At 43.3% G+C, this 26803-nt stretch overlaps 2 protein-coding genes across 16 annotated transcripts; one reads left to right on the plus strand and one right to left on the minus strand.

Annotated features, from left to right (window-relative positions):
- Nucleotides 1-212: 212 nt before the first annotated feature.
- LOC110502517 (protein FAM149B1) lies at nt 213-14183 on the minus strand. Of its 10 annotated transcripts, XM_021580587.3 has the most exons (16): nt 13387-13898; nt 12816-12932; nt 12440-12587; nt 10175-10317; nt 9642-9800; nt 7363-7521; nt 6956-7137; nt 6627-6769; nt 6086-6208; nt 5565-5677; nt 5050-5277; nt 4536-4659; nt 4308-4433; nt 4076-4157; nt 3844-3981; nt 213-3035 (listed from the first exon to the last, which is right to left on the minus strand). In XM_021580587.3, exons 1-16 carry the CDS (start codon nt 13488-13490, stop codon nt 2953-2955), a joined length of 2172 nt encoding a protein of 723 aa, XP_021436262.3. In that variant the 5' UTR covers nt 13491-13898; the 3' UTR covers nt 213-2952. The 10 variants fall into 10 exon arrangements, 5 of the variants coding, with proteins under 5 accessions (XP_021436262.3, XP_021436263.3, XP_021436264.3 ...); XR_016490986.1 differs by lacking the exon at nt 6086-6208 and having other exon boundaries at nt 4536-4697; XR_016490985.1 differs by lacking the exon at nt 6086-6208 and having other exon boundaries at nt 4536-4697; nt 5550-5677.
- ecd (ecdysoneless cell cycle regulator) lies at nt 12855-26707 on the plus strand. Of its 6 annotated transcripts, none has more exons than XM_021580593.3 (14): nt 12855-12969; nt 17321-17546; nt 17663-17780; nt 17882-17969; nt 18139-18317; nt 18474-18666; nt 19003-19131; nt 19235-19360; nt 21529-21614; nt 22111-22220; nt 22517-22745; nt 22920-22987; nt 25856-26046; nt 26184-26707. In XM_021580593.3, the coding sequence occupies exons 2-14, from the start codon at nt 17342-17344 to the stop codon at nt 26382-26384; spliced, it is 1923 nt and encodes a 640-aa protein (XP_021436268.3). In that variant the 5' UTR covers nt 12855-12969; nt 17321-17341; the 3' UTR covers nt 26385-26707. The 6 variants fall into 6 exon arrangements, with proteins under 6 accessions (XP_021436268.3, XP_090073111.1, XP_090073109.1 ...); XM_090216985.1 differs by having other exon boundaries at nt 26187-26707; XM_090216983.1 differs by lacking the exon at nt 12855-12969 and adding an exon at nt 14176-14322 and having other exon boundaries at nt 26187-26707.
- The last annotated feature ends 96 nt before the right edge of the window (nt 26708-26803 follow it).

Raw genomic sequence — 26803 nt, forward strand, 5'->3', positions numbered from 1 at the left:
TTAGATTGATGTTGGCAGCAACTTGTGTATTCCATATGCATCCACACCAAATGTTACTTAGTTGTTAGTTAGTGCAATTTTTATCCTGTTATACTGTAAGTCGAATTTATAGTATCTTTATACACTAGTACTTTATAACTATCACATGTCAAACATAGCATTTTGTATTTGAGGTGTTTTATGTTACAGTGAATAATCCAAGAGCCTTGAGAGGCAATTCAATAATTATATTTATTTGAATACACATCTTTATTATTCTATATAAGATTCTGGGATAAACTTCAAAAGGAATCCATACAGAACTATGCTGCATTTCAAGCTTTATTAATGCCATCTACAAGGGAGACCATCCAGTGCAACCTAACTCTATAAAGAAGTCAAATACCTCCATGGTAGTTGGTGCTCCTGACTGTTGTTGAAGCCATAGAAATAGAAGGGGACCTGCAGTTCTGTTTTGGAAAATATACATAAAAACCTTCCATCTCAGTCATAATTAGGAAATGCAAAGGAGCGCCAATATATCTTGTGTTAAGCACAAGGGACTAGAAACATAAATGTGCTTATAAAACCCTATTACTTTTAGCAGAAATCTTACACGTTTCCCTGCACAAAACCTTGAAGTTAAGACAAGGTAGAAGGTCAAATTAGGATTAAAACTTGTTACCTGCATGCCCTCTAGTCACACATCTTTCACGTATTTATATAAAAATTGCCTGACTGATCTAGGCTCAGCTAGTCCCTCTGCTGAAAACAACATATGGCTTCTACTGCAGTGAGGACCCAGTACTAATACAGCCCCTCTATTCCCTCACATGTCTCCTGTGGCTTACACTAAGCCCTCATCACAAAAAGGCTTGTGAGGAAAACACCAAATACCTACCCATTTAGTTAGCGTCTAAAGCTTGTCCTGTTAAGGTATGCTATGTGAAACCCAGAGGTTTTGTGCTCGTCTTTTTATACATGGGAAAATAAAAAAATCATGTCCTTAGAAAAGTACAAAGCAGCCTGACGAAGTGTGTCAGTGTGCAAAATGCTTTTGACTTCCCATTACCTGCATAGAATCACTTAAGAGTATAGAGATAGATCAGAGAAAAGAACAGACAATATACATTCACACATATACATCCAAACCATAGGTACAGTACACAGTACACACAATACCGTTCAAAAGTTTGGGGTCACTTAGAAATGTCCTTGTTTTCCATTAAAACATACATGAATAGGAAATAGTCAAGACGATGACAAGATATAAATAATGATTTCTAATTGAAATAGTAATTGTGTCCTTCAAACTTTGCTTTCGTCATAGAATCCTCCATTTTCAGCAATTACAGTCTTGTAGACATTTGGCATTCTTGTCAATTTGTTGAGGTAATCTGAAGAAATTTTACCCCATGCTTCCTGAAGCACCTCCCACAAATTGGATTGGCTTGATGGACACTTCTTACGTACGGTCAAGCTGCTCCCAGAACAGCTCAATAGGGTTGAGATCCGGTGACTGTGCTGGCCACTCCATTATAGACAGAATACCAGCTGACTGCTTCTTCCCTAAATCTTTTTTGCAAAGTTTGGAGCTGTGCTTCGGGTCATTGTCCTGTTGTAGGAGGAAATTAGCTCAAATTAAGAGCCGTCCACAGGGTATGGCATGGCATTGCAAAATGGAGTGATAGCCTTCCTTCTTCAAGATCCCTTTCACCCTGTACAAATCTCCAACTTTACCACCACAAAAGCACCCAGACCATCACATTGCATCCACCATGCTTGACAGATGGTGTCAAGCACTCCTCCAGCATCTTTCCATTTTTTTGTGCGTTTCACAAATGTTCTTCTTTGTGATCCGAACAGCTCAAACTTAGATTTGTTTGTCTATAACACTTTTATCCAATCTTCCTCTGTCCAGTGTCTGTGTTCTTTTGCCCATCTTCATCTTTTCTTTTTATTGGCCAGTCTGACATATGGCTTTTTCTTTGCAACTCTGCCTAGAAGGCCAGCATCCCGGAGTCGCCACTTCACTGCTGACGTTGAGACTGGTGTTATGCGGGTACAATTTAATGAAGCTGCCAGTTGAAGACTTGAAGCATCTGTTTCTCAAACTAGACACTCTAATGTACTTGTCCTCTTGGTCAGTTGTGCACCGGGGCCTCCCACTCCTCTTTCTATTCTGGTTAGAGCCAGTTGGCGCTGTTCTGTGAAGGGAGTAGTACAGTTTCTTGGTAATTTATTGCATGGAATAGCCTTCATTTCTCAGAACAAGAATAGACTAGTTTCAGAAGTTGGCCATTTTGGGCCTGTAATTGAACCCACAAATGCTGATGCTCCAGATACTCAACTAGTCTAAAGAAGGTCAGTTTTATTGCTTCTTTAATCAGAACAACAGTTTCCGGCTATGCTAGCATAATTGCAAAATGGTTTTCTAATGTTCAATTAGCCTTTTAAACTTGGATTAGCTAACACAACGTGCCATTGGAACACAGGAGTGATGGTTGCTGATAACGGGCCTCTGTACGCCTATGTAGATATTTCATAAAAATATCTGCAGTTTCCAATTACAATAGTCATTTACAACATTAACTATGTCTACACTGTATTTCTGATCAATTCGATGTTATTTTAATGGACAAGAAATGTGCTTTTATTTTAAAAAACAAGGACATTTCTAAGTGACCCCAAACTTTTGAACGGTAGAGTACATACCGACATACAGGTGGTAAATGAGACAGTTTACTATCTTTGGCAGCCAGGTAAGCTGAGAGTTCCAAAATACAAAAATAAGGCTCTCGAAAAACAAAAAGCATCAATAAATAAAATCACCAAACAGTACATTGTACAAAAGATCTGCTTCTGTATAAAGTGTCGTTTGAGGGCACCGTTGGGATTGGAAGCAGGGCTTGCACCCTGCTGTGCTGAGGAGAGTGTGGTTAGAGAAGGTGGAGGTGGGTGAGGTCAAAGCAGCTACAACCCAGGTCTGCTACTGCGGGACATGAAGCCACCCCGGTTGTGGGAGCTTGCTGGGACTGAAACAGGCACCAGTAGAGCTGAGAAGAGAGGAGATCAGGACAAAGAAGACAAGTGTTAATGAGCATTGATAGTTAATACTCAAATTCGTCTCTATTTGAAGATAACTACTTTCCTCGTAACCGGAGGCTACGACCGAACTCTCTCATAAACATACTTAATTACCAAACACAACCCAGCGACATGTTTTATTAACGGAGTGGCCGCAGATCTTTTTTTCACGGATTAAAGCGTCAGGGGCATGTGCGGATCACCGTCCGTTCTGCGTATGTGCTTCTTTACCTCTACTCTATGAGCACATTTTTGAGGTCTCCTTCCCTTCACATTTCCCAATCAATCGTGAATGATCATTTCAAGTTTTACCAACCATTTTATCTCAATCAGTTTCATGGGGATATGCATTTAGATCATCTTGAGTTGTTCAGTGGCGTTTTGAATGATGTTCAGTGAGCACATTTTTGAGCAAATGGTGCAAACTGTAGCATAGCCTACCTGTGTATTTTGCCTAGTGGCGCACCCTGTTGAGTTTTGGCCACATGAAAGAAAAATGCAGTGGTGATTTTGTCTTACAGTAATGTTATACTATGACTTTATATTATGTGATCTTGCAGACATTGATTCAGCTTTGATATAACTTTATTAAATGAGACCTGTTCGCCAGAGTAGACTGTTCTTTACAAGTAGAGCAGAGAAAGCATAAAGTAGTGAATAAACACAAGCGTAGAAGCTTCGGGATCTGTAGTCTGGGTAAATAAAGGTCTGTGAGAAGTCAGATCCGCAGCCACAGCCTTTTAGAAATGATGAGGACCACTGGAGATGCCTACTGACCTGGGGGAGGGGCTTGTGTATCAGGCTCCTCCTCATCTTCAATGGGGGAGTGGCCCAGGGGGTGGTGGGCAAAGGAGTCCAGGAAGGAGGAGCTGCTGATGCCCAAACTGATGCCCGTCACTCCGATGCCCAGAGAGTCTGCCAGGATACCAGACAGAGACTCAATCAGTCGGTCACAAAAATAAATGTGTAGAAACTGTGTACAGTATGCAATGTAAAACGAGGTGCCCACCTGTACCCACAGATGCCCTGCCAGGACGTCCCTGTCCAATGTTGTCCAGAACCGTGAAGGAGCGGCGGTAAGGGGTGTCTGACTGCAACAGAACCCAGAGTTAAATCTCACTGACTGGGATGCAGGAAAACATATTCCACATTCATCCTTTACAAAATAAACCTACAAAATATACCAAAATCATGCTGTAGTGGTAATAATGTGTGACTACCATGTGTGACTATAGCCATACCCTGTAGGTGTGGGTGGTGTTGGGACGGGAGAATACGTCCAATTGATGAAGCCGATCCCGAGCAAGCAAACTACCTGCTTCATCTGTAACAGCACTGTGGGCACGACTGGACGAGTCTCTATGCCGCTACACAAAATAAAATTGCGTTATTAGCAGGTGATAGTATTAAGTGTTTTATCAAGTCAGTTCAAGATGTACAACTAGTATGCAGTTTTACTCGTCCCATACCTGAGTAGGTCTGAAGTGCTGTCCAGAGTGCCTGGGCTCAGCGTCCCCAGTGCCGATGGGAGGAAGGAGTGTGTTCCTGCTCAGAGGCATCGGAGGAGAGGCCAGGCGGTCACTGGCTGTGGGTCTGGAGAGAGTAATAACTCTGTTCACCTTCCACGCTTTCTATAAAGTTACACAAGTCCCTTTAACATGGAGCAGACTGAAATCTCACTCCACACAAGGGTAAATTATATGCTCCACACAGATATTGTTCCACTCAAGGTTCATGACAAGTTCATCTGTTAGGGTGCTTAGCTAGTCACACACACACACAATTCCTCACATCCCTTCCCTCCATTCTGCTGAACAGAACGCCACAAGGCACAAGTTAAAAGGCAAACCGCTTTCAAAGTAATCTCTCTGCACAGACGGTTCTCCAGCTTCAGAGCGATAGAAGAAGAGCGAGGAAGGAGGGGTGTACATGGAGGAGGACAGGGACCAGATGGAGATTGGGTAACCCTCTAAGTTAACTCACAGGCGCGTTCCACGGATGACCTCATCCATGGAGCCAGCGGCACTGGACTGCGTCAGGCTGGGAACCAAGGGCAAAAGGGTGCGTGGAGGCGGTTTACGGCGTCTCGCCGACTGGGCAGGGCGGGACAGGGAGGAGGAGCTCTGCTCTAGCACCCGGCGAGGACGTAGCTTGCTAGACGGAATCACGGTGGACCCTGGCCTATGGGTCATCACCCTCTCCTCAGGGTCCCTAAGAAGGAAAAGGAAGCAATTAACCTTTACTCAAAGTAAGATATGCATACACACCTACATATCCATAGCTAATAACAGTCTCTTCAACTCTTATTTAATAAGACGATAATAGGTAATCAGTAATAATAGTGGTTGACCCCTAGAGTTAGCTCCTAATGCTACACTCTACTAATAAAGATTCTTATTCTAAATAATAATACAAAAGATTCTTATACTAAATAATAATACTAATAAAGATTATTATAGTATCAGCAGGAGTATGATCAGTACTTATGGTCTCCATACTGGGCTCTCTCCATCACTCCCAGGTTCCTCTGCTGCAGGGGGATGCCGTGGATGACTATGAGTTCGTTGAGGTTGTGATGTGTCACCGCCGCCTCTACTGGGACCCGACTGAACTGTAGGAGGGAGGGTGGCAGAAGCCGATACAGAGTAAGAGTCATTCACCTAAAGTGGTCATTCACCTAAAAAAGACTACAGCCACCTCATTATCACTATGGACACTTGCACGTCACCTTAGCCCCAACTCAGCGTGTCTACATGCAACCAAGTGGAGAGGACCTACAACCACCCACTTGAGACCAAACAAACAATTAGACAAAAAAGCAAATTAAAGCAAGAATTAAGTAAGTAAAAGCATTCCAAAATTGTCATTGATACATTTTAAAAAATGACAGAGACGGGTGTACATTTTTTTTCAGACACTCAACAGTTGGTTAAGAAGTAAGAAAGTGACTAAAATTGGTATGGTTTGAGTTATTCAACAGGCACAAGCACATTCAGTCTAAGAATGAATAAAAACATGCCGCTGTGGATGGCGTCGATCGGCAACATTTTGCCTCTAGGTGAGAGTTGCATATGGTAGATGATTTTTTCTGCTTTTTGGATTTCCGTCTGGGCTTGTGCTTTGAGCCCCTTGATTTTGTGGTCTTTGGGGGGAAAAACGGATGACCAAATGAGAGAGTGAGAGAGAGAAAAGGAGGTAGTAAGGAAGGACAGATTGGTGGTTAAAAGGGTGTGGAACAGACCAAGGAACAAGAAAGAGTAGGGGGCAAAAAGAAGGAAAGAAAAAAGGATTCAAGTTAATGAACTATCTGATAGCCTTAAAACAGAATGAGAAAAAGTCCTGACAGCAGGGGAAAAATTCGGCATCAGTGTGTGACTGTGTTTCCAGTTTTGAAAACTAAGCCTAAACTCTCAAACTAATCTGAAAGTTATTATAGTCCATTCACAGTGCTTAGTAATATATCCTATTGATCTAAATCCTACATCCTAACAGTAGGATTTTCCACTCTGCGGAGAGGTAGACCCATTGGTGGTCCTTCTCCCCCCTCTCAGGGCACTGACCTGGGGTTGCGGGGTTCCTGTTAGCTGGGGAACCCTGCTCTGGCCCAGCCTGGGGAGCAGAGTGGGCAGTGTGGACAGGAGCAGGAAAGGGTTCTGAGCATCTGACTGGGATGGGCTGAAGTTCACTGCATTTTTCTCATCATCTGTCAAAAAGAGGATGCAAAATACTGTCAACACAGGCTCAAGCAACAGATTATGCTGTGGGTATGGCATCATTTGGCAATGATGGATTTCTTGGTTTAAAAGTAAATTGCAAGTCTCTTTGTTGAGTAACAGAACACTAATGTATGACCCAGCGTTGCCTATAAGACATAGCCCTGTGGTTCTACCTGACACACAGCCCTCCCAGTGCCTGCGGACCAGCTCCTCCATCCAGCCAAACAGCTCTCGCCACACATCGTCAAACAGCAGGTCGAGGACTGCCTGTCTGCGACAGCGGTAGGGAGACACCGGAGGCAGGCCGTACCACCGCCGACCAGCCCCCATGCACCCCCGCTCCCACTTGTCATCCCTGTAAAGGTCAAACCATAGATTAAACCATCAACACAACAGACCTGGGCAAAGTTATGTAAAATACTGTCAAATACAGAGCTTGGTTTAAGGTTACTTGGTACCCTTAGGGTAATCCCAAAAGTAGGCAACAAGCTCAATCAACTGCACCATACTGTAAAGTGTTTGAAATGCCCCTATAGATATACTGGAGGGTACTAAACAGGAGAGCCGGGAGGTGACCCACAAATCACTGCAGTCAAAGGCCAGGTACTCCTCCATCAGGCCTTCAGCCTCGATCACCCTGGGCCTGTCATGACCTCTGGATCCACTGGGAGTACCAGGGGGGTGGTCAACATCCTCACTGGGCCTGGACAGCACAGCCTTCCTACCTTGCACACACAGACTGGACACACAAACAACATGGTTCCTAAAAAGCATCAGTCCTTATTTGTTGGCTAGCCAAAGTAGCCTAGCCAGTACGTGTACGCCTTGCAAAAAAAATAACAAAAATAATACATATTATTTTATATATTTTTGGGGGGATGCCTGTTTTGCATGTTATTTTGGCATTAATAAGTGTCACATGAGTTTGCAAGCAATGTAAAAATGTTTATTATTTTTATTTTTAATGAGTTAATAATCAAGCCACATACAAACTTCTCTTTTTCGGTTTCTTGAGTAAGGCCTGGCTCAATGCTTTCTGTGGTGGTGGGGCAGCCAGCGGAAAATATGGAGCGTAGGTGTTGGTAACGTTCTCTAGTTGAGCCGTGATTGGCTCAGTGTTCTGTCACTCATTGGGACACTACGTCACCGCCAAATCTAAGGGTAGAGCTCGAAAATGCAAGCCCTTTGGGTGCTGCAATTAGAGTTACATTAGAAGTGCCCAGCCAAGAAGGCTCAAGGTCATTGCCCACAGATAAAATGATATCAAACCACATATCTACAGCAACTTTGATTGGACTGATCATGTCAACATCATACTTTTAAAATATTGAATCAAGTCGACAATCTACTTAATCCAGTAGTTTTAATCCTTGTCATATGAAGAGAAATAATGAAGTGAAATTATAGATAAAATGTATTGGACATTGGACATAAACATTACATAACAAGTTGGAGATTGCAAACTCAACAATGAGTGGTTTGGAAGGAATCAGTGGCTAACTGCAAGCATTTCAAAGCAATCACTTGCCTGCTAGTCAGTGGAGTGGGTGTGTGGTCCCAATTCTGGGTTTAAGGGTCTCTTTTCCAAGCTTAAAATGATAAACATTCAACATTGTCCATGCTGTCAATCCAGCATGATTTCTGCCTCGCTTTAAACAACTGTTAACTTGGAACTGGGAAATCTGACTTCAGTTAGTTCAAGACAACTGGGAACTCTGAAAAAAACTAGCTAAAAAAGATACGTTTGGAATGTTCATCTAACTCGGAATTGCAAGTCTGGAATTCGGGCCTCTTTCTAGAGCTCCGACCTGAAGATCACTGACGTCATCATGATCCCCCCCCCCCCCCCCCCCCGAGTTCCCAGTTGTCTTGAAGAAAGAACCAGAAATCCAGAGAATGACAGACTTCGATGTTTGATGACAGAATTTGCCCACGATGGACCGCTGCACCACCTTCTTGTTCAAGTGAGCACAACAAGGTGAGTCAAAAAATGTATTGTATGCTGCTGCATAAATTATGTAATATGCCTGGGAGATATGTATACTGTAGCTGAGAAAGTAATACTAAGTGTATGTTGTGTAATAAGCTGTTAGTAGCCCATGTGCCTCACCTTAATAATTTGGTCCTGTCTCCCCTCCTAATTTCACCTACTTTTCTGACTTGGTGGTGCACATGTAGCCTGTAGCCGGTTTTAGAGGATGTAATCATTGAATATTGTAAGAGCTTTCATTGTCTGCTTATATGCCCCCTTTATTTAACCTACGGTTCTGACTTGGTGTACAGGGAGAACACTGTAAGAACGGCCGTGATCTCAATTCTGTCGCTGTACATTTCAAAAGTGCTGTCCTAGCTCGCTCATTAATGTCTTAATCGAAATGAAGGATTGCCTCTTATCCGCTCGCAAAACCCTTATGCCTTTGTTGGTACATCTCAATTGTTAGTAGAAACCACATTTGCTTAAGCAAGTCAGCCATATCAGCTGTGTTTTTTTAAGGCATTAAATGAGGCTGAATGAACTGTTTCGCTGCCAGACAAGCTCCACTGATAGCCAGGTGTAGCAGTGGTAAGGTGTTGGGACAGCTTTATGTAGGCCCTAAGTGTGTCAGTTATATTGCAATTAATATATTGATAAGTGTTGTGTTGTGGGTTTGCTGGCATGCATCTAAAAAAAACGTGGGGGGATTTGCCCCACCAAGATTTACATGCTAAAATCGCAACTGACGCATTGTAACTTACACACGCTGACTTACTTAAGTTGACTTGCTGTTTGACAAGCCACACAGTATGTAGGTCACAAAACCACAAAGCAAACGGACATCCATAATTGATGGGTTAACAGCATCAGTAGTCAGTGCTCACTCTGTGCAGGGGCCAGGCTTGTCCTTGTCCTGGGGCTTGCTACTGATGCTGTCCTTTTGTCCAGCTCCACTGCTGCTGGCTGTCCCGATCCCCTCCCCTGAAGTGGCGTACCACTGGAAGCCCTCGTCATTGGGACACACAAGCTGACTACCCAGAATCCTGTGGGTTCACATAGCAGGGTGGAGGGGGTCAAACAGTGATTACAACCTAAATGAATCAAACCGATAGGAAAATGTATTAACCCCCCCAAATACACACTGAGCCAATGGTTTATGATATCTTATTGGGAATGGGGCCCAAGGGCTTTGAGCCTATAATTATGTGGCAAGTAGTTTCTTCTCAGGTTTGAAAACAAATCTAAATCAGATTCATCTTAGGTACCTTCAAGTTGGACTGTTCTTTTAAGGGGTATACCTTTATTGAACCCTAAGTACTTTCAGTGATACATTTGCAGGCGAATAGTGTAGGAACTAGAGTGGCAGTAATGTGTGACAGTGTGTGAGAGGTGAGGGGGGAGTAGGGTGAGTACCCACCGTAGGTGAGGGAACCTGAAGGCCCACTGATGGCACTCATCTTGCAGCCCCCGTAGATGTGCCCCACCCCGCCCCTCATAAAGCTCCTCGTCAATCTCCTCAAACATCTGCTGCACCTGTCGCGACGCCACCTTGTCAAATTCCTGAGGGATGGAGGGAGGGAGAGAGGTAGAGAGAGAGGAGGCCCTGCAGAGGAACACTATGACAGAAGGCAGTTGCTTTTCAAGCTAATCAAATATTAGCAGCACATCGCTGAGAGTCGTTTATGTCACAGCAGGCGATGGGCTACTAGAGCTCCCAGGGAACTGTGTGTGTGGCAGTGTATGAGTGATCGTGCTGGAGTAATTGGTATCATGTGCATATGTTTGTGAGAGACAGAGAGTGTGTGCCTGCACAGGCAGGTTGTGTTTACTGTAGAATATAAATTAGGATTATAGAAGTATGACTCCTATGAGGCATTCTGAGGACATGGCTGTCTGTAAATACATAATGGAGTTTTTATAAAGTTTCTGAGGGCAAGCTCTAGAAAGCTAAAAATCACCATGAAGTGAAACCATGAGGGAACTGACCTCTGCAGACAGAGTAGACTGTAAGTCATTACAATACAATATGATGAGGCTAATTTAATTGAAAACTGTATAAAAGACTGTTGTAGCATTCAGCATGGCTAGGCCTAGCTAGTGCCCTCAGAAAGTATTCACACCCCTTGACTTTTTCCAAATTTTGTTGTGTTACAGCTTGAATTTAAAATGGATTAAACTGAGATCGTGTCACTGGCATACACACAATACCCCATAATGTAAAAGTTTGTTTTATTTTTTACAAATTAAATACAAATGTAAAGCTGAAATGTCGAGTCGATAAGTATTAAACCCCTTTGTTATGGTAAGCCTATAATTGTTCAACAGTAAAAATGTGTGCAATAATAGTGTTTAACATGATTTTTGAATGACTACCTCATCTCTGTATCCCACACAAGTCAGTTAAAAACAAATTCTTAATTACAATGACAGCCTACCGGGGAACAGTGTGTTAACTGCCTTGTTCGGGGGCAGAACAACAGATTTTTACCTTGTCAGCTCGGGATTCGATCCTTAGATATAAATATATGTAAGGTCCCTCAGTTGAGCAGCGAATTTCAAACACAGGTTCAACCACCAAGACCAGGGAGGTTTTCTAATGCCTCGCAAAGAAGGGCACCTTTTGGTAGATGGGTAAAAAAGCAGACACTGAACATTCCTTTGAGCATGGTGAAGTTATTAATACCACTTTGGATGGTGTATCAATACACCCAGTCACTACAAATATACAGGCGTCCTTCCTAACTCGGTTGCCGGAGAGGAAGGAAACTCTCAGGGATTTCACCATGAGGCCAACAGTGATTTTAAAACAGTTACAGGGTTTAGTCGCTGTGACAGGAGAAAACTAAGGATGGATCAACGACATTGTAGTTGCTCCACAATACTAACCTAAATGACAGAGTTAAAAGGAAGACTGTACAGAATAAAACTATTCCAAAACATGCACCCTGTTTGCAAAAAGGCACTAAAGTAAAACTGCAAAACATGAGGCAAAGAAATTCACTTTATGCCCTGAATATAAAGCATTATGAATACACAACACACCACTGACTAGTACTATTCATATTTTCAAGCATGGCGGTGGCTGCATCATGTTATGTTATGGGCAAGGATAAGGGAGTTTTTATGATAAAAATAAACTGAGAGCTAAGCACAGGCAAAATGCTACAGGAAAACCTGGTTCAGTCTGCTTTCCAACAGACACTGGGAGACAAATTCACCTTTTAGCAGGACAATAACCTAAAACACAAGGCCAAATATACACTGGAGATGCTTACCAAGATTAAATTGAATGTCCCTGAGGGGCCTAGTTACAGTTTTGACTTCAATTGCCTTGAAAATCTATGGCAAGACTTGGCTGTCAAACAAAGGTCAACAACCAACTTGACATGAATAATGTGCATATATTCTGCAATCCAGGTGTGCAAAGCTCTTAGAGACATACCCATAAAGACTCACAGCTGTAATCACAGCCTGTTTTCACTTTGTCATTATGGGGTATTGTGTGTAGATGGGTGAGAACAAACATATATTTAATCCATTTTGAATTCAGGCTGTAACACAACAAAATGTGGAATAAATCAAGGGGTATGAATACGTTCTGAAGGCAACATAAGCGCTTGATACTCAGAACATAGGGCAATTGAATGGTAAGAACCAGCTGAGAAGGTGAGGCGAGACTCACATCATAGCCCCAGGAGAAGACAGAGCTCCTCTCTGTAGAGATACCCGTCTCTGTGTAGCTGTGGATCCCAGACCAGGACCGCGTCGTGTCTCCAGTAGTGGCCGTTGGACAGTCTGACCGGCGAGAGGCTGCAGATGTCATCTCCGAGCTGCAGAAGAGGACAGATATTGTTTACATGTTGCTGTACATTACAGTGTTGTGTGTTGTCGAGAGTGTGAGGGAATAATTTAGACCAGATTATGTAACTAACTGGCTACCTCCCTCTTTATTGTCTCCTTGCCTTCACGCATCTAAACGGGATATGTGAAAGCAAAATTGTTGCTCCCTACAAGTGTACTTGGTATCGCCCGGCCGATTCTTTGAGAACAGGTCATACCTGTTGTAAGTGGAGACAGCTTCCTGAAGGTCATGGAGGAGGCAATGGGGGAGGAAGTCATTGTCTACCTCCTCTGGGAGAGGGTGATGGTCAAGGCTACTTCGGGATATGCCCCGACTGCAGAGAAAGGAAAACACAGCTTTATTAAACATGAGTAAGCAATCGCATCGATAGATACATAGATATTTCATTCTAATACTATAGTAGGTTGATATGTATTGTTGTAAAAAATACACTAATCCCAAACAAACAAGGAGTGAAGCATGAGGTGGGACTTTACATAATCAATTTAAAGCATTAAACATTATCCTATCCCATCCCTTTGTGGAGGCAACTGACCTTGGTGTGACAGATGGGCTGTCAAAAATGTGATCTGATCAATACATTCTCCTTTTACATTGTCATACGATCATGGACTGTGCATTAGCTAACGTTAGCTATTACTTACCAACAATGTAGCGTTAGTCAATCTAGGTTAGCTAGCTACCAAATCAGAATATCGTATGACAGAAATGACTGTTAGCAAAGAATGATAAGCTTGGTCATTAGTAAACAAGCTTGCTTTACTTACACCTCAAGATTGTGCGATACTGTTCTCCTGCTGTATCGCGAAATCATTCTCCTTTTTCTGTTTATCGGCTCGTGCCCTCCTGTGTGTCCTCTCTCGTCGTGCATCCCTCTGATTCCTGTCCCCACTTTGTCTTTTGGAAGAGGTTTGCCATTTTTCCCCGACCGCAGGTCAATACGTACACACTTGCAAGTTAGCTAGCTGCTGTAACGTTAGCTATCTGACCTCGTTGCTACTGAACTTATTGAGGCTAACAGTAATTGCAGCTAACTTGCTAGCTAGCTAACGTAGTTACTCTAGATAACTGAGAAAGAGATGTATTGATCTACAATATAATATTTCAAACAAACCGTGGCCTACAAATGTGTTTTTATGTTTCAGCGCAAGTGTAATAATATATAACAATATTACAGCATCCATTACTACTAAAGAGGATTATTGCCACAACAACAAGGATGTTATGGACACCCAATCCATGGGCCTGATGGGAAATACATTTCTATCTCGTCTCATATGAGCTTTCTCCTTAATATAAAAGACTACAAATCCATATGCTCTGTGCGATTTTCCTATCGCGCTCCTAAATTCTATCCGTCTCTCACGGGGGAATTTTGACCACACATATTTATTTTGATATTTTTGTTGTAATTCCACATTTTATGTACATTTTACAAATGTTCTATTGATTCATTATATGTTTGGTCAATATTTTAACATTTAAAGCACATTGTCATAGCAGTAAATAATTATTTCTGAGATAAATCCGTTTCATATAGGAACCATAGTAAAACTAGTTTTATAGCCGAGATGTATTAATGGTAGGACAAAAACTGTCTTAAAAACAGCATGAGAACGACAGAGCTTTACGACTAATTGTAATTTTATTGGACTCCGTCTTGAAGACCAACGTTATATCAGATACACAATAAACAAGGCAAGGTAATACCGCTCTCAGAACTGTCACTAACGTGAATTTATCATGGTGAAGACACTTTGACTAGTATGGTATCGCGTTAGCTAGCTATCAGTCCAGTTTGCTTACTTTTAGTGTCATGACTTCATTTGCAAATGTCCTGTAATTTGTAGTTTAGGCCTATACATTGAAGACTTCGAGCGATCAAGATAGCATGTGCTCAATTGCAGTTACACAAACAAACATTTAGCTAGCTGGCCTAATTACATCATTCCACGATAGCAAGGTCTCCAGAGGCATGTCCAAACTAGAACCCTAGAGCTTACTTTAACAGTTGGCTAACTTTAGCAAATCATTACATTAATCGATATAGGACGAGCTAAATAGTTTATTTTCCTATAATTCAATTAGTTATCATTCAAATGTCATTGTACATACAGTGCACTCAAAAGTATTCATACCACTTGACTTTTTCCACATGTTACGTTACAGCTTTATTCTAAAATGGATGAAATTGTTTTTTCTTAATCTACACACTACCTCATAATGAAAAAGCAAAACCTTTTTCTTTAAAAAAAAATGTTTGCACAAAAATAATAAACTGATCACGTTCACATAATTATTCAGACCCTTTACTCAGTACTTTGTTGAAGCACGTTTGGCAGCGATTACAGCCTTGAGTCTTCTTGGGAATTACGCTATAAACTTGGCACACCTGTATTCGGGGAGTTTCTCCCATTCTTCGCTGAAGATTCTGTCAGGTTGGATGGGAAGCTTTGCTGCACAGGGGGTTCAAGTCGGTACTGGAGTGCCATGTCTAGGACAAAAAGGGCTCAACAGTTTTTACCCCCAAGCCATAAGACACCTGAACAGGTAATCAAATGGCTACCCAGACTATTTGCATTGTGTGCCACCCCAACCCCTCTCTTACGCTACTGCTACTCTCCGTTCATCATATGCATAGTCATTTTAACCATATGTACATACTACCTCAATCAGCCTGACTAACCGGTGTCTGTATGTAGCCTCACTACTGTTTATTTTTCACTGTCTTTTTACTGTTGTATTCTTTACTTCCCTATTGTCCACCTAATACCTTTTTTTTCACTATTGGTTGGAGCCTATAAGTAAGCATTTCACTAACACCTGTTGTATTCGGTGCACGTGACAAACTTTGATTTGATTTGTGCTCTCGCTGGGCCAGGTCTTGAGTGCACTTTTCATCAAGGATCTCTCTTTACTTTGCATCCCCACAGCATGAGGCTGCCACAACCATGCTTCATGATGGTGCCAGGTCTCCTCAAGACTTGATTATGGCATTCTGGCCGACGAGTTAAATCTTGGTTTCATTAGACCATAATTTCTTGTTTTATGGTTTGAGTCTTATAGGTTCCTTTTTGCCAACTCCAAATGGGCTGTCGTGCCTTTTCCTGATGAGTGGCTTCTGTCTGGCCACTCTACCATCAGGCCTGATTGGTGGAGTGCTGTAGATGGGAGAACCTTCCAGAAGGACAACTCAAATCAAATTGATTTATATAGCCCTTCGTACATCAGCTGATATCTCAAAGTGCTGTACAGAAACCCAGCCTAAAACCCCAAACAGCAAGCAATGCAGGTGTAGAAGCACGGTGGCTAGGAAACTCCCTAGAAAGGCCAAAACCTAGGAAGAAACCTAGAGAGGAACCAGGCTATGTGGGGTTGCCAGTCCTCTTCTGGCTGTGCCAGGTGGAGATTATAACAGAACATGGCCAAGATGTTCAAATGTTCATAAATGACCAGCATGGTTGAATAATAATAAGGCAGAACAGTTGAAACTGGAGCAGCAGCACGGTCAGGTGGACTGGGGACAGCAAGGAGTCATCATATCAGGTAGTCCTGGGGCATGGTCCTAGCGCTCAGGTCCTCAGAGAGAAAGAAAGAGCGAAGGAGAGAATTAGAGAACGCACACTTAGATTCACACAGGACACCGATTAGGACAGGAGAAGTACTCCAGATATAACAAACTGACCTTAGCCCCCCGACACACAAACTACTGCAGCATAAATACTGGAGGCTGAGACAGGAGGGGTCAGGAGACACAACTACTTCCACAGAGGAGCTCTGTCAGGTTCTTGGTCACCTACATGACCAAGACCCTTTTCCCCCTGATTGCTCAGTTTGGCCCGGCGGCCAAGGGTCTTGGTGGTTGTAAACTACTTCCATTTAAGAATGGATGCCACTGTACTTGGGGACCTTAAATACTGTAGATATTTTTTGGAACCCTTCTCTAGATCTGTGCCTCGACACAATCTTATCTCGGAGCTCTACGGACAATTACTTCAACCTCATGGCTTGGTTTTTGCTGTGACATGCAGTGTCAACTGTGGGACCTTGTATAGACAGGTGTGTTTGTGCCTTTGCAAATCATGTCCAATCAACTAAATTTACCACAGGTGGACTCCCGAGTGACGCAGTGGTCTAAGGCACTGCGTCTCAGTGCGTCGCTGCAGTCCCTAGTTTGAATCCAGGCTGTATCTCATCTGGCTGTGATTGGGAGTCCCATAGGGCGGCGCACAATTTACCCAGCGCCGTCCGGGTTTGGCCGGGGTAGGCAGTCATTGTAAATAAGAATTTGTTCTTAACTGACTTGCCTACTTAAATAAAGGTTCATTATTGTCATTTTTTATTATGAAGTTGTATAGAACATCTCAAGGATGGTCAATGGAAAAATGATCCACCTAAAGCTAAATTTCAAGTCTCATAGCAAAGGGCCTGAATACTTATGCAAATAAGGTATTTCAGTTTTTTATACATTTGCAAAAATTCTAAACCTGTTTACTCTGTGTCATTATGGGATATTGTGTAGATGAGGGGAAAATGTATTTTATACATTTTAGAATAAGGCTAATGTAACAATGTGGAGAAAGTCAAGGGGTCTGATTACTTTCTGAATGCACTGTATGTCACAATGTCCTGACCTACAACAGTCTCTGCTGATATCAAAGCCAAGAAACATCACTTCTCTTGTTATTGCTCATATAATAGGTTCATCAAACCATCCCCACCATGGACCTACTTAGGAGAACAGCCATGCAAGAGGACATGGTCCTGTACGATCTTTTCTTGGTTCAGCCAAACCTCTCAGACACACAGGCTGACGAACTATGTCTGCAACACCTAGTGGAGGAGATTTTGGCCAAGGTTGCACCTCTCCTCATGCGGCATATCTGGCAACAGCAGCCATTCAACCTCAAGTACCACACTGAGAAAGGTACAGTACTTGTCCTGATCTGGATACAAATGTTCTTCAAGGTTTTAAGTATTTGTTATATAAATTAATTTCAACCTTTGACTGATTGAATGGTGGTGTCTTGATTGTACCTGCAGGGGGAGTTCCTGCACACATTGGAGGTAGCACTGTGTTTGGGGACAATGTGGAGGATGAGTGGTTCATTGTATACCTCCTCCTCCAAATCACACAATCCTTCCCTGAACTTGCTGCCAGGTAGAGTGGAACACAGTCTGCAAATCCCTGTAATACTTCCAGTTGGTTTCAATTCTTCTTTTGTGTTCTTTCCTACTGATATTTACTTTAACTTGATACAGGTTAGAGGACAATGATGGGGAGTTCCTTCTGATTGAAGCAGCAGACTATCTTCCAAAGTGGTTGAATCCAGAGAGCAGTGAAAACAGAGTAAGATCTCTACGTGTGATGACTACGATCTGTTTATCACTCTCTGTACATCGCTTCACATACCTGACTATCCCTTTGTTTGTTGTCTCTGGAGGTGCATATCAGATCTCGCTCTCACTCTCTGTAGGTCTCTCTCAATCTGTGTGTTTCTCTGGTTCTGCTCTGCTAGGTGTTCCTCCACAGAGGTGAGCTGTACATCCTGCCTTGTCCCTCCCGCTCTGGTGATGTTGGCCTGCCCAGAGATGCAGTGCCCAGTGTGACCCAGGCTCTGGCACTGCTGTCATCCCACACACAGGCCTGTCTCGCAAGCCCCAAGATCCGCACTGCCCTGGGGAAAAGACTGGCAGGGTGAGTGAAGCAGCAGAAACAACGCTATGACTTGAAGGGATTGTAAGGTATCTGTTTGACGGTAGTTTTGGGTGTTATGATTGCTCAGAAATGCATATTTAAGGGTATATAGATTTGTGTATGTCTAGCCACACATTCAAGTTTCTGGCTTCACAGATATCCAGAGAAGATCCAGGCAAACCTTCACCGTGCTCACTGCTTCCTGCCTGCGGGCATCGCTACAGTGTTGGCACAGCGACCAGACCTGGTTGCCCCGGCAGTGTCAGCTTTCTACCTGAGAGATCCAGTAGATCTACAGGCCTGTCGGACGTTCCGGACCTTTCCCGCCGACACACGAGTCCTAACCTCGGTACACATAAGTTGCCTTTTTACTTGTTGACGGGTGTATGCATTTTAGTGTTGTCACGATACCAATATTGAGATACCAGATTTTCCTTGGCAAAAAAAGACCACTACACAACCAAAACTCTATGGTCCTTTAAAACCTGCTTTTGTAAAATATGATGTGCCATTGCTTGCGAAATATACAAATGTGACTGTGGTTGGAAACACAAGGCTGTTTTTGTTCCTTTACTTCCTGGTATCGCGGTACTGGTATCATTACAACACGACTGCATTGTGTGTTATGCAGTGTAGTTTTGGTATATTAGTGCTGTATTTAGATGGTGCCTATGTGTCTTTCCAGGTGACATTCACCCGTTGCCTGTACGCCCAAATGCAGCAGCAGCATTTCACCCCCGACCGGAGGAGTGGGTTCACCCTGCCTGCCCGGTCCCACCCCCAGTACCGTGCCCACGAGCTGGGCATGAAACTGGTGAGTTCACCCCCACCCACTAACAATATTGATATTTCTTAGACTACTTGGGGAAATTATTTATTGTGTAGTTCTTAGTTATTCTTGTCTCTGACCTTCCCAGGCCCATGGCTTTGAAATCCTCTGCTCCAAATGCAGACAGCCATCATCGGTCCCTGATGCTCCCATCAGCTGTAACCCCTTGTGGAAAGGATTTCTGAACAGTCTGAAGAAGAAGGGTTATTTCAGAGTGAGTCATTACTCTGCCTCTGACAGAAATTGTGATTGGCTCAAGGCTTGCATATATTTGGTGTGTGTGTGTATATATATATATATATACACACACACACAGTGCCTTGCGAAAGTATTCGGCCCCCTTGAACTTTGCGACCTTTTGCCACATTTCAGGCTTCAAACATAAAGATATAAAACTGTATTTTTTTGTGAAGAATCAACAACAAGTGGGACACAATCATGAAGTGGAACGACATTTATTGGACATTTCAAACTTTTTTAACAAATCAAAAACTGAAAAATTGGGCGTGCAAAATTATTCAGCCCCTTTACTTTCAGTGCAGCAAACTCTCTCCAGAAGTTCAGTGAGGATCTCTGAATGATCCAATGTTGACCTAAATGACTAATGATGATAAATACAATCCACCTGTGTGTAATCAAGTCTCCGTATAAATGCACCTGCACTGTGATAGTCTCAGAGGTCCGTTAAAAGCGCAGAGAGCATCATGAAGAACAAGGAACACACCAGGCAGGTCCGAGATACTGTTGTGAAGAAGTTTAAAGCCGGATTTGGATACAAAAAGATTTCCCAAGCTTTAAACATCCCAAGGAGCACTGTGCAAGCGATAATATTGAAATGGAAGGAGTATCAGACCACTGCAAATCTACCAAGACCTGGCCGTCCCTCTAAACTTTCAGCTCATACAAGGAGAAGACTGATCAGAGATGCAGCCAAGAGGCCCATGATCACTCTGGATGAACTGCAGAGATCTACAGCTGAGGTGGGAGACTCTGTCCATAGGACAACAATCAGTCGCATATTGCACAAATCTGGCCTTTATGGAAGAGTGGCAAGAAGAAAGCCATTTCTTAAACATTTCCATAAAAAGTGTTGTTAAAAGTTTCCACAAGCCACCTGGGAGACACACCAAACATGTGGAAGAAGGTGCTCTGGTCAGATGAAACCAAAATTGAACTTTTTGGCAACAATGCAAAACGTTATGTTTGGCGTAAAAGCAACACAGCTGAACACACCATCCCCACTGTCAAACGTGGTGGCAGCATCATGGTTTGGGCCTGCTTTTCTTCAGCAGGGACAGGGAAGATGGTTAAAATTGATGGGAAGATGGATGGAGCCAAATACAGGACCATTCTGGAAGAAAACCTGATGGAGTCTGCAAAAGACCTGAGACTGGGACGGAGATTTGTCTTCCAACAAGACAATGATCCAAAACATAAAGCAAAATCTACAATGGAATGGTTCAAAAATAAACATATCCAGGTGTTAGAATGGCCAAGTCAAAGTCCAGACCTGAATCCAATCGAGAATCTGTGGAAAGAACTGAAAACTGCTGTTCACAAATGCTCTCCATCCAACCTCACTGAGCTCGAGCTGTTTTGCAAGGAGGAATGGGAAAAAAATTCAGTCTCTCGATGTGCAAAACTGATAGAGACATACCCCAAGCGACTTACAGCTGTAATCGCAGCAAAAGGTGGCGCTACAAAGTAATAACTTAAGGGGGCTGAATAATTTTGCACGCCCAATTTTTCAGTTTTTGATTTGTTAAAAAAGTTTGAAATATCCAATAAATGTCGTTCCACTTCATGATTGTGTCCCACTTGTTGTTGATTCTTCACAAAAAAATACAGTTTTATATCTTTATGTTTAAAGCCTGAAATGTGGCAAAAGGTCGTAAAGTTCAAGGGGGCCGAATACTTTCGCAAGGCACTGTTTGTATATGTGTGTATATATATATATATATATATATATATATGTCACATTTTTATGTAATATTTATTTTATATGATATAACATTTAGCAGACACTAGCTCAGCGGTTTTGTACCAATGAACTTGAGTTACTGCTTCAACTGATAGTTAACCCAGCGAACTGATTACACATGTTCAAGAGTTTCGATTTTTCTATTATTGGTTAGTAAGAGACAAAAAAAACATTACCAATCTTGCAAACAAAAGTAAATCATTATTTCAGAATTGTTTAGATTGTGAGACTGCTAATCTCTGTTGCTAGTTAACCAGTAAGAGGGGTGGGTGGGGGGGGGGAAGCTCTTGAATCCTCTATTTCGTGTTTCAGTGAGGATAGCAGTGTTGTACTGTTAGCATTGCAATTGTCAGTGATTCATAGTGTTATACCTTTTGGTGACATATTATTGTCTGTGGCAGGGGGAGCTGGAGGGCTCTGCACATTACAGAAAACTGATGACCTCAGCAGAGAACTTCTTTAAGCAGTCAATAACCCCAACACACAGGTGAGTGCTCTCAGCTTGTGTGTGTGTAGGTACACGTGTGGTATTTTCAATGCCGTGGTTTTATAGGCCCTCTTAGCTGCAGAGACAAATGTAACCGTTAAAGCTAATTTCCTGCAATTTTACCATGGGGCAGAGAGAAAAAAAGTTTGCGGTTTCAAACACAAATTCTTGCAATTCTACGTTTCGTCATGGGGCTGAGAATTTTCAGTTGTAAAGCTAATTTCCTAACAATTATGTGCATTTTGACATGGCATAAGCCATCTGAGTGACTCAAACATGACAAAATCAATATGGACTCCATGACATTTTGGGAATTTCATATTCTCCCTGTCTAGTTTTTATTTTGGTGATTCATTCTTATAGAAAAGCTAATGGAGCCATATATTTTTCAATCTGGTTTTAGTCATTTAAGTTTACACTGAAAATGCTTTAGCAGTGCATCACTGCTAAATGCATATAGGAAAAACACTGAATATACTATCCTGTGTGTTTGTAGCTCAGGTGGCAAGGCCCCAGCTGAGGAGGTTCTTCAGCTATTACAGAGCTGTGCTCCCTACAACCTGGATGAGCTGAGTAAACTGGAGGCCCATCTACCCCCAGAGGATAGTGAGTACAACACCTCACTTTACTATAGTACAACAGTCAGTCTTGTACCAGCTCAGGCGCATTGAGTGAAGTTACTTTTATTATATCTCACTCACTGAACTGATATGTTCACACCACAAAGTAACATGCTGGCTTTCATGTTAGATAAAATCAGTCATTGGGACTGCTGATTAGGGGAAGTGAACTGTAGTGAACAGAACAAAGAAGCTGTTTCCATAAAGATAAGCTAGAATGAGCTCAAGGTTGATGACAACACAGATTTTTTTTCTCTTATTCCCCCCCCCCCCCATGTCCAGGTGAAGGTTGGCTGGATATTTCAGCCCAGGAGCTGGAGCATCTGTTGGAGGGAAGAGAAGGGAGTGGAGTGGGGTTGGGTGGCTCAGAGCCCAGCCTGACCAATCATACGCAGGGGGGAAGGAGTGAGAAAGGGGAGGAGGAGGGCAGCTACAGCCTAGTGGCTGTAACCCAGGGCATGAAGAACTTCATCAACGCCATGTCTTCACACGAGGGGGCCGAACTACCCTGGTTAGACTGACTGAGTGGCTGATTCACTGTCTGCCCACACTGTTCTACTTAGCAGTTAGCTTCCCACGTAAAGGGCTATGCAATAATACGGTATAGAACGTTGATGTACGCTAGCTGACTGTAATGGTATTCAGGTGTGCGTGTATATGTGTAATTTGACTTTGTTTATTATAGGTCCCATTCAAATGAGCTGTTCAGGTTTGATCCAGAATCCATGGCTGGTGCACTGGACAGACTACTGGGTATGTAGTTGAATAAGGGCTACTTTTTTATGAACTCCCATATGTCACAGTAGAACTAGCTTGACGATGGTGGCCTGCATTAGAGCCCTGCGCAGGTATGAGTTTAAAGCCAGAGCTGGCTTTAAACACCGATGTCTTGCTCCCGGACAAGCTTAACCCCTTCACCGACTTTGAGGATAACAGTGCCACCAACGCGGCCTGCTCCCAAGGACTGTGGGCTCTTGTGCCCTGTGGCCGATGTGAGTAAGACTAGCGTGGTAAGTGTGGTAACCCCCCGCAAGGCTACGGGCCCAGACGGCATCCCCAGCTGCGTCCTCGGCGCACACCAGCTGGCTGGAGTGTTTAAGGACATATTCAATCTCACCCTATCCCAGTCTGCTGTTCCCACTCGCTTCAAGCTGTCCAGCATTGTTCCTTTACACAAGAAAGCAAAGGTAACTGAACTACCCTGGGGTGGCAGGGTAGCCTAGTGGTTAGAGCGTTGGACTAGTAACCGGAAGGTTGCAAGTTCAAATCCCCTAGCTGACAAGGTACAAATCTGTCGTGCTGCCCCTGAACAGGCAGTTAACCCACTAAGCCGTCATTGAAAATAAGAATTAGTTCTTAATTGACTTGCCTAGTTAAGTCATTTTATTTATTTTACCATCACCCTGTAGCACTCACTTCTGTGATCATGTAGTCCTTTGAGGCTAGTTAAGGATCATATCCCTTCCACCTTACCTGACACCCTAAACCCACTTCAATTTGCTTACCGCCCCTATAGATCCACAGACGATGCAATCACATTGCCCTCATCTGGACCTACGTAAGAATGCTGTTCATTGACTATAGCTCAGCCTTCAACACCATAGTACCCTCCAAGCTCACTAAGCTTGGGGCCCTGGGTCTGAACCCCGCACTGTGCAACTAGGTCCTGGACTTCCTGACGGGCCGCCCCCCCCAGGTGGTGAAGGTAGGAAACGACACCTCCACTTTGCTGATCCTCAACACACAGGCCCCACAAGGGTGTGTGTGCTTAGCCCCCTTCTGTACTCCTTGTTCACCCGTTAACTGCATGGCCATGCACGCCTCCAACTCAATCAAGTTTGCAGACGACACAACAGTAGTAGGCCTGATTACCAGCAATGGACGAGGCCACCTCGATGTCAACAAAACGAAGGAGCTGATCATGGACTTCAGGAAACAGCAGAGGGAGCAAGCCCCTATCCACGTCGCAGCAGCACTTCTTCAATCTCAGGGGCCCAACCAATTTGCTATAGCCTCCTAAGACACTCAACTTTTACAGATGCACAGTTGAGTGACTCCTCGTGGCGCAGCAGTCTAAGGCACTGCATCACAGTGCTTGAGGCGTCACTACAGATCCGGGGCTTTGTCGCAGCTGGCCGCTAAGCAGGGTTGGTCCTGGTCAGTCCCTGGATGGGAGACCAGATGCTGCTGGAAGTGGTGTTGGAGTGCCAGTAGGAGGCACTCTTTCCTCTGGTCTAAAAAAAAATATCCCACTGCCCCAGGGCAGTGATTTGGGACACTGCCCTGTGTAGGGTGCTGTCTTTCGGATGGGATGTTAAACAGGTGTCCTGACTCTGAGGTCCATTAAAAATCCCATGGCACTTATCGTAAGAGTAGGGGTGTTAACCTCGGTGTCCTGGCTAAATTCCCACTCTGAAATGGCCCTCAAACCATCATGGTCACCTAATAATTCCCAGTTTACGATTGGCTCATTCATCCCCCTCTACCCTGTAACTATTCCCCAGGTCGTTGCTGTAAATGAGAACATGTTCTCAGTCAACTTACCTGGTAAAATAATGGATAAATAAATAGACCCATGAGGCAGCGCACAATTGGCCCAACATCATCCGGGTTAGGGAAGGGTTTGTCCTTGTCCCATCGTGCTTGATCCTGGGCTGTATCACAGCCTGGTATGGCAACTGCACTTCCCGCAATCGTGTTGTCTACCAAACGCATCACCGTGGGCACACTTCATGCCCTCCAGGCCACGTACAGCACCCGATGTCACAGGAAGGTCAAAAAGATCAGGTACATCAACCAGCCGAGCCACGGCCTGTTCACCTCGCAGTCATTCAGAAGGCGAGGTCAGTACAGTTTAAGATAAAATATATATATTAAACTTTAACTAGGTAAGTTGGTTAAGAACAAATTCTTATTTACAATGACGGACTAGGAACTGTTGGTTAACTGCCTTGTTCAGGGGCAGAACGACAGATTTTTTTTTTACCTTGTCAGCTCTGTGATTCGATCCAGCAACCTTTCGGTTACTGGCTCTAACCACTAGGCTACCTGCCGCCCCAGATACATCAAGCTGGGACCAAGAGACTGAGAAACAGCTTCTATCAAGGCCTTCAAACTGTTAAATTGCTGTCACAAGCCGCTACTCAACCCTGCACTTTAGGGGTTGCTGCCATTTATACAAAGACATGGAATCACTGTCAATTTTAATGTTTACATACTGCTTTACCCATCTCATATGTGTATGTACTGTATTTTAGTCAAAGCCACTCTGAAATTGCTCGTCCTAAAATGTGTTTCTTAATTCCATTATTTTATATTTGTGTGAATTGTTAGATGCTACTGCACTGTTGCAGCTAGGAACAGAAGCATTTCGCTACATCCTCAATAACGGCTAAATATGTGGTGACCAATAGCATTTTACTTGATATGCTTATACTGCACAGCAGAGTATATGCGCAAATGGCTCCGCTTCAAAATGTTAGTGATGCCCTGCCCTTACCCTAGTTATGGATTAAAAAAAGACAGGCCCGGCCCTTACCCTAGTTATTGATTAACCTGCTGCATAATGCCGGGACCTGTCTAGTCTGTACTTTTCAACTATCTGCTATGTAAATATTTCAGGGGCTAAGGATGAGGAGTTGGACTCAGACGACCTAGAAGATGATGATGATGACGATGATGATGATAGAGTGAAGGGTCCTACTGGACCGCTAGGAGTAGGACCAGAAGCTTTGGAAAATCTTAGGAAGTACATGGATGAGATGGACCATGAGCTTATGGGCACAAACATCGGACAGAGCTTCAACCAGCAGGCAAGTCCGAGTTGTGGATATTTATTACTTCTTGTGGCTGTGTGCAAATTCTGTAAAGAGTTATTTGAGAGAGGCTGCATAAGTTGAATTAGTTGCATAGAAATATGTTAAATAACAATTTTATTCTATGGTTCAAGCAGGACACCAGTAAAGCAGGCCCTGGCCAGGAGGATCTACTGGGTGAGGTTGAGGAGGAGATCCAGCCCCTGAACATAGACCTCAACCTGGTCTCTAACCTCCTGGAGTCTCTGAGCTCCCAGGCTGGGCTGGCTGGGCCTGCCTCTAACCTGCTGCACAGTCTTGGCATCCACCTGCCTCCCAATACTGACCGTTCATGAACACCTGCCCCCCCCCCCAAAAAAAAACTGACCTTTCATTATGACCTAGTGTCCATATCTTACTGTCTGCACAGGACTTTAAACTCCTGGCTCAGAGTACACTGGGCAGAATCAATATTTATCATCAGGATAGGGTTTTGACAACTGGATCATGTTTGCATTCAGAATGGCAGGATCTAAAAGTTAACTGTAACCCTAAAACTTTGATTCTAACACACTTGTATCCCTGTTGGATATATTAATCTTATTCTGACTATCTTAAATGTTTTTTACAGCACTTATAATACATGAAATAATAAAGCCATTACTTTTTGGGGACAAAATGTGTGTAACTATTTTCTAAGTTAAGTGTGGTTTCAAATTATTTTCACTGCCTTTTCTTCACTTACCCTGTGCCTTTATTGGAATTACATTGTTAT

The sequence above is a fragment of the Oncorhynchus mykiss genome, chromosome 23 (assembly GCF_057628025.1).
Source record: "Oncorhynchus mykiss isolate SJ-2025 chromosome 23, ASM5762802v1, whole genome shotgun sequence".
Lineage (NCBI taxonomy): Eukaryota > Metazoa > Chordata > Actinopteri > Salmoniformes > Salmonidae > Oncorhynchus > Oncorhynchus mykiss.